We start from the raw sequence: 8,564 nt of genomic DNA on the forward strand, positions 1-8,564 counted from the left end.
GATACCGGTAGCTTTGTTACTTTATGAGCAGAACACTCAAAGTTGCAGAGAAAGAGAAAGTAGGGAGATTGAGAGAGAGACAGAGACAGAGAGAAAGAAGGACAAAGAGCGAGGGGGGAGAGAGTGTGTGGGGGGGGTTAGAGAGAGAGAGAGTGAGAGCAAACTGTCATAACAGTGTCTGTGCAGTTTCATCTTGGCTTCATATGCCTGCAGAAGTGTTTGCATGACTTCTTTTGCATGCTCATAGGTCAGTGTGACTGAGGGACATGAAACACCTGACAACTTTTTCGGAAGGTGGTTTGTCCCAGGTTACTGACAGAGGCCCCCCTTCTACGTTTAAGGTAACATCTTGTGGTGATGTCACTTCCTGTGACTGTTTCTCAGGAGCAGTGACAATGACCTGGCTGGCTGCCGGCTGTCTGTCTGACCACATAGACATAAACACATAGACACAGAAACCCCATAACTGGAACAGTGACCTTCCAGACCATGCAGGGACACTCAAAAAAGCAGTCAGTCATACATCACTAATTTCATTATTCGTCGTGACCTGTCTGTAGGATGAGGAGGCAATATGGGAGAATTGGTAGTCATTCATACGTAGGTTACTAGATCCTCAGAACTCCTGCATAGTATATGACATCATAAAACTGAGAAGAACTGTTCTTTTCAGGCACACTCTTCCCCAAAAAGTCATTCTGAAAATCTCAGTGGGGCTTCAGCTGATGGGGTACGACATTTGAACTTTGCTCTTGGGGCATTTACATTTACATTTACGTCATTTAGCAGACACTCTTATCCAGAGCAACTTACAAATTTTATGTTATATTCTTCAAGACTCAATGGGTAGATATAATTAAGTCCAAAAATGGATGCAGAAATACCAGATCGCCCTTTAACTCACACATTGTGGAGCCTGAGATCTATACTAGGCTGAAAGAAGTTTTGATCAAATTAGGTTGTATGGAAAAGTTGATGACGATGACAATATCCATTTACTGTAAGAAAGCACTCATGCCATCCGGTGGATAAAAAATGGTTTATTAAAGAAGCACAATGCAAAGATATTGTAAAAGTACAGGCCGTTAGAAGAAAACGTGAATAATACTTTTTGGGAAATTCATATACAAATATGTTATTCTATCATCTGAATAAATCAACAATAAAACTCAATAGAAAGCAGATACAATTGCTGTAGCTGCAGATAATATGCATCATCATTGCACCATATAGTAAAAAAAGAGAAGCTTTTACAGTGAAACACTGTAAAACCATGCTTAAATACAATAAAATAAGAACTCCTTAATGTACAAGGTGTTATTGCGTATGTGTTTGTGCATGTGTGTGTTTGCTTGTGTGTGTTGAGCGTACAAAATCCATGTTCCGGGTTCCTTCTGCTCCTCTGATGGTCTGTCCTTCCATCCTTCCATCCCTCCAACCCTCTTTCCCTCCACCCTTCCATCCCTCCATCCCTCCATCCCTCAAGTATCTGCAACATATCACCACACAAAGTTGTTTAGGACATGCAGTCAAAGAGACATACTTTAAATAGATACATTATACTTTGATATCAGAGCATTAGTTCCATATTAGTATCATATTAAGTATTAATAGCATATGGCTATTAGTCTAACCTGGGGCTGTACCTGGCTTCACTTGAGAATAGACTGAATCTGCCTCAGATGGGGTTGCTGTTTCTTTAAGGTCAACCTCAGCATAGGTCACATCAACAGGTCCAGTTGCTGCTGAAAATGTACATTTCCAGTCAACAAATTAAGGAATTAGCTTATTCTGCATCTTTTTTGAAACTCCAAAAACACACATTTAGATTTCACTGACTGCCAACCTGTAGAATGGGTTTCACCTGTGGTCTTCCCTGTCTTGACCTCAGAATAGACTGGATTTTCTTTTGGATCAGCTGTCATTTCTTAGGAGGAGAGAATTTGTACGTTTTTATCAAATTTGATGAGGAAAAAAACACCGGCACAATTTGTATTCGTTTATGTGATAGTTGAGAATTACTTTTCTTTTTCTTGTCCAACTTTTTGAGTTGAATCTGGGCGTACATCACATCACTTGATCCAGCAGTAGCAGCACCAGCATCTGCAATATACAGGTAATACACTAATATCTCTACTTAATGTTAGTATGCTAGTAATATTAAACATATGAAGAACAACAGCAACAACAACTCTATACTGTTTTCATGCTAAATTTAACATACAGGTAGCCTAGTGGTTAGTAACCAAAAGGTTGCTGGGCCAGTAACCCAAAGGATGCTGGATCGAAACCTTGAGTAGACAAGGTAAAAATCTGCCGTTCTGCAACTGAGCAAAGCAGTTAACCCACTGTTCCCCAGGCGCCGAAGACATGGATGTCGATTAAGGCAGCCCAACCGCACCTCTCTGAAACGGAGGGGTTAGGTTAAATGCGGAAGACACATTTCATTTGAAGGCATTCAGTTGTACAACTGACTAGGTATCCCCCTTTCCCTTTCCCAGTACCATTGTCAGAGGGAGTGATTGTATCATAGATGTTAGCGCCACCTGTTGGTCAAAGAAGAGAGAGAAAGATTAATAGGTTGGTTTTCCTCAGCTTGATAAGGGACATAGAGTACAGTAACATGTATGTAAAGTGAATGGTGAAGAGTCAGTATGTGAAGTTACAGAGAGGGGAGAGTGACAGTGGTCTGGGATGAGAGACTGACCATGCTGCAGATTATTATACCCAGCATCAGGAGCCTGGCCCTGGGTAGATCCTTGGTCCTGTTGGGGGTCCAGGTTGTTCCTCTGGGGCTGGTGGGGCCTACAGGGAGAGAGATACTCATGAAACACAGATTATATTTGACTGTATGATAAGCAACGTAGTTGAATGACAGGTGTACTCACCAGAGTATTCTGTTGCAACAGGAACCTGTAATGAGAAATGTATAATATTAAACTGTATCAAGTCGTTAATGTTTTAAACTTTTGTAATTAGACGTCTTTCTCCTAAACATGAACCAAAAAGTTGAATGAGAATTGATAAAAGTCTCACCTTCGGCTTTTTTATATCGACACAGCAGTACCAGGAGAATGGCCAGTAGAACACCAGCAACAACCAGGCCCACAACCACTCCTACTAGGACAAATGTAGAGGGTCCAGGAGTTACACCTGGAGAGAGAACAGCAAATCACTATCAGGTTCTGAGGTAGTTGTAGAAAATAAATAAAGTAGTGGACAAAGTGAACATATATTTGACAACTGACTTGAGATCAGATGACCAGCCTGAGCTTGCAACTCCAAACCTACAGAATGCTTTTTAACACTACAAATGACTGATAACCACAGATATTACCCTCATGCATTGTGTTCCACCACCCGCCAACCCCTCTTTTTACACTACTGCTACTCTCTGTTCATCATATATGCATAGTCACTTTAACCATACCTACATGTACATACTACCTCAATAAGCCTGACTAACCGGTGTCTGTATATAGCCTTGCAACTCTTACTTTCAAATGTCTTTTTACTGTTGTTTTATTTCTTTACTTACCTACACACACACATACACACACACACACACACACACACATACCTTTTTTCGCACTATTGGTTAAAGCCTAGAAGTAAGCATTTCACTGTAAGGTCTACTACACCTGTTGAATTCGGCGCACGTGACAAATAAACTTTGATTTGATTTGATATTTTGAAAAGGTCATGTGACCCTGAACGTTTTCTCACCTCTCACTGTCACCCAGCTCTCTGGTGACTCTCCTTCATTAGATTTACACTTATAGAAGCCTTCATCTGACTTGGATACTGCAGGGATGGTCATCTCTCCTGTGGTCTCATTCCTGATGAGTACTCCATCTTTGTAGAAATCAACCTTGGGGTCCGGGTTTGTTTCCTGATATCTATTTGAACAGCTCAGAGTCACAGAGTCTCCCTCAGTTACGGGATAGGCAGGGCTCTCCAAGATCAGAGGGCCAACTGTGTAACATAACATATCAATAAAACTGTAAATCTGGAGTGCAGAATTGGACATCATTGTCATACATTGTAATGTAAAAAAGGTTAATGAATGTTGTACAACAGACGTACCATCCACTGTGATGTTGACAGCATTACTGTACTCTCCTGATCCAGACTCACACCAGTACACTCCACTGTCCCTTTTTACGTGTGGACCTGATGGTACATGTGTACCCTGCTATTGATCCCCAGTTAGAGACACACTCTGACTCCACTGCTTTCTCTCTGTATCTCTTCAGCCTCCATCCAGTAGAGTGCCTCTTCTCCTCACAGCTTAGTGAGAGAGACTTTGATGTAAAGTGTTGAGTTCTGTTAGGTCTTATTTTGAGAGACACTGAAGGTTGCGGATCTGAAACAAAGAGTGACATAGTCAAAGGTATACAGTAGTTATATATACACATGATGGTGATTTAAATATGATTAAATGCAGTTTCAATGCAGTTAGTTACCTCCTGACCAGAAAAACTGAGGTTCACTGTAGAATGTGTCATAGACTGGGTCTCCTCTCCTCTCCCATAGACTGGGTCTCCTCTCCTCTCTACATATTCCTTGCGCCATTTGTATTCCCAGTCAGTGACTTCTCCCCTCTGTATGTTACATCTGAGAGTGACAGACTCTCCACTGAATACCTGGGAGGATGTGGGGTATATGGTCATAACAGCCTTTGCCCTTCCTGCACAAAATATAACCAGCATGATACAATTGTTTTTTTGCGACACTCAAAACACAAAATATGTCTTGTCAAAAGAAGCTTTAAAAATTACAAATAAAACATTTGATGAAGCATTAAGAGATGGAGGCTTGATCAAGTGTTCAAATATTTACCATCATCTTCAGAGTGTCCAGAGTAGATGTGTGTACTCAGCACTACAACAAAGAAAGTCACATTGCTCCAATATTAGCTTGAAATAAATAACACCACGCCATATGCATGTTACTGATTACCAAATCCATCCTGTGCTTTATTTTAAAGGTGCAATCTATGATTTCTACACACATTTTTTAACTTTTAAATTAATCTTAGGCATTTCTTCTCGAAGAGTATAAATGTTAATTCCCTCAAAACTGTCTTATCCCACCATATACCAAAATATATGGTTATTTTATGACAATTATTGTAAACAATGTAGATGAATGAATTTCCTTAGCCCCTTCCCTCAGCCATATACAACAAAAAGTGTCAGGGTGGCCATTTTGTGGGAGTTTGAATTACGGACTGCAGCTTTAAATGGCCGCTGACTTCCTATGTTCTGCACACAGAGAGAGACCAAAAACACCAAAACACCACTCGTTAATCTCTTAACACAGTTTACTATAACTGTAGCGAAGGAACCCTCAACCATTTACAATAATCACAACTTGATACAACAACACATCCAACAAATTTTGCATTTTATATTCATTGTCATTGACAGCACATTTTGCAACCATTGAGTTAGCACCACTCTTTAGTTCCTGAGTGATGAGCTGGTTAAATGCCCACCACCACACTAACCAGGTCTGCATGGCATCGGCTATACAAGCTCAGGTTCTCACAGTGATGCAACATCAATGTAGGGTGGTCACTTTCTTTCTTCATATCTACACCATATTTGCTGCAATTTCCTTTGAGTGCCATTTACTAATATTTTCCCAATAAGGGCTAAAATAAACAAAGCTAAAGCATGAAACTGTCTTCATTTCGATTAATGTCTTATTCCTTTTTCCCTTAAATTCTTAGTAAATGAGGAAATTAGTGTTCATAAACAAACACACTAACTCAGTACTTACATAGTAGCAAACAGAGCAAGGTGTGCTCCATTCTGTCCCCACAGACAAGTGATTTTCTCTACAACTACAGTCCTTCTAACAAACCCCTCTACTTCCTAAATGATGACAGTCTGCTTAGATCATGCCACTTCACCGTACACAGAAAAACAGAGAGAAATATTCTTGAGAAATGTAAAAATAGATCGATACGTAAGTGTAGGACTTTCCTCAAACCTTTGCTCAGTTGTCAGGTGGCAAGCCAAGCCAGCTTATCTCTGTTGGGGCACAATGGAAATGGACATCTCCAGCCACCCCTCACATCTCTCTCTCTCTCTCTCTCTCACACACACACACCCACACACACACACACACACACACACACACACACACACACACACCACACCTCAGATGGTTCTGTTATGAGTAATACATTTAGTTAGCTACTGTCTACATATATATGTTTGTTATTGTGTTGTATTTCAATTTGTCTGTATACAGTATGTGATGTGTATCAGGTCTATTGTTCATGTACTGTATTATGTGTGTGTTGTTTGTGTGAGTGATGGTGTTTGTGTGTGTGTGTGTTGTGTGGCTTGTTTGTGTGTGTGTATATTGTTTGTTTGTCTATTGTTTATTTTAGTCATTATTTGTTTTACTTTTTTCACTTGATTTTCTTTTTGTAAATTATTTGTTTTACTTATTTATTAATATATTTTTATATACATTATATTTATTTTTTTGTGTGTATTTTCTTAAAACCGCGTTGTTGGTTAAGGGCTTGTAAGTAAGCACTTCACTGTTGTATTCGGCGCATGTGACAAATAACTTTAGATTTATTTGCATTATTTATTACCACTGACCAGAGATGGGAGGAGTTTCAAAGCTGTAACTGGGGAACTGGGTTTCCAGGTTAAAGTCTAGAGTTTCATTCAGCTTCACATCATTACATGTTGAATACATTAATCTATTTTCTTTAACTATTTACCTCTAAAAATATCTAAGTGGTTTGTTGTAGAGTATGGGACACATATACAACATGTGTGAAGAAACCAAGAGAAAGGTTACAGGGGAAAGCAGTTACAGACTTCACCTTTAGTTGGTATGCTATGGTAAACATCTGGGGTTTCTTATCGCACCCTTCATGGACAGGCTTGTAACTACTCCACAGTCTTGTGGATCACAATATCAAAACTAATCAATCAAATTTATTTTTAAAGCCCTTTTTAAATCAGCAGATGTCACCAAGTGCTACACAGAAACCCAGCCTAAAACACCAAACAGCAAGCAATGCAGATGTAGAAACACGGTGGCTAGGAAAAACTCTAGAGAGGAACCAGGCTCTGAGGTGTGGCCAGACCTCTTCTGGCTGTGCCGGGTGGAGATTATGTAACGGTTGTCGTCTGGAATGGAGGACCAAAACGCAGCAGGAATGTGGATGCTCATCTTGATTTATTTTTAAATAAAGTGAACACCAAAATAACAAACAACGAAGAACTCACGAACAACAAAACAGTCTTGTAAGGCTCACACAGGCAAAACAAGAAACAATCTCCCACAAACACTAACCCAAACAATGACTCATATATAGGACTCTCAATCAGAGGCAATGAGAAAGCACCTGCCTCCAATTGAGAGTCCAACCCCCCATTAACCTACACATAGAAATACACCAACCCCGAAAGAACATAGAAGTACAAAACATAGAACATAAACCAAAACCAAAACCCGGAAATAATAAATCAAACGCCCTACTAAATAAACCACCACCCCGAACCACCTAAAACAAATACCCTCTGCCACGTCCTGACCAAACTACAATAACAAATGACCTTTATACTGGTCAGGACGTGACAGTACCCCCCCCCCCTAAAGGTGCAGACCCCGGATGCACCTCATAAATAATATATATAAAAAAACAACAACAACAACAAAAAATCCCCCTAAACTAAAGGGAGGGAAGGGAGGGTGGCTGCAGTCACCGACGGCACTTGTGCTACACCCCCCCCCCCCCCCCCCCCCAACCCACCTATACAGGAGGTGGTTCTGGCTCCGGCCTATGCAGACAGACTTGATTAGTTTCGGGCCGTAGGCAGACTCCCCTTGTTCCGGATCGTAGGCAGACCTCTTCCTTTTCACACTGTAGGCAGACTCATTAAATACATAGTTAATCATTTTTAGTTCCGGATCTTCAACTGACTTACTTAGTTCCGGGTTGCTGATAGACTCCTTTGGTTCCGGGTCATAGGCAGACTCACCCGGTTCTGGGTCGCTGATTGACTCCCTTGGTTCCGGGTCATAGACAGACTCACCCGGTTCCGGGTCATAGGCAGACTCACCCGGTTCCGGGTCACAGGCAGACTCACCCGGTTCCGGGTCACAGGCAGACTCACCCGGTTCCGGGTCCCAGGCAGACTCACCCAGTTCCGGGTCCCAGGCAGACCCCTTTGGTTCCGGGTCACAGGCAGATCCCTTTGGTTCCGGGTCGCAGGCAGACCCCCTCGGTTCCGGGTCGCAGGCAGACTCGCTCGTTTCCGGGTCGCAGGCAGACTCGCTCGTTTCCGGGTCGCAGGCAGACTCCCTCGGTTCCGGGTCGCAGGCAGACTCCCTTGGTTCTGGATCACAGGCAGTCTCCCTCGGTTCTGGACTAGACACTGTTGCCGGATACTCTGGACTGCACACCGTTGCCGGATACTCTGGACTGCACACCGTTGCCGGATACTCTGGACTGCACACTGTTGCCGGATACTCTGGACTGCACACCGTTGCCGGATACTCTGGACTGCACACTGTTGCCGGAT

The 8,564-nt window shown here is 41.9% G+C and overlaps 1 protein-coding gene across 1 annotated transcript; it reads right to left on the reverse strand.

The window, feature by feature from the left end:
* Positions 1–1,463: 1,463 nt before the first annotated feature.
* LOC115189685 (uncharacterized) lies at positions 1,464–4,143 on the reverse strand. The gene is made up of 9 exons (XM_029748230.1): positions 4,087–4,143; positions 3,727–3,975; positions 3,037–3,153; positions 2,889–2,913; positions 2,708–2,805; positions 2,023–2,103; positions 1,847–1,927; positions 1,647–1,745; positions 1,464–1,489 (listed from the first exon to the last, which is right to left on the reverse strand). The coding sequence occupies exons 2-9, from the start codon at positions 3,818–3,820 to the stop codon at positions 1,482–1,484; spliced, it is 603 nt and encodes a 200-aa protein (XP_029604090.1). The 5' UTR covers positions 3,821–3,975; positions 4,087–4,143; the 3' UTR covers positions 1,464–1,481.
* Positions 4,144–8,564: the final 4,421 nt, after the last annotated feature.

This window comes from Salmo trutta, unplaced genomic scaffold (genome assembly GCF_901001165.1).
Source record: "Salmo trutta unplaced genomic scaffold, fSalTru1.1, whole genome shotgun sequence".
Taxonomy (NCBI): domain Eukaryota; kingdom Metazoa; phylum Chordata; class Actinopteri; order Salmoniformes; family Salmonidae; genus Salmo; species Salmo trutta.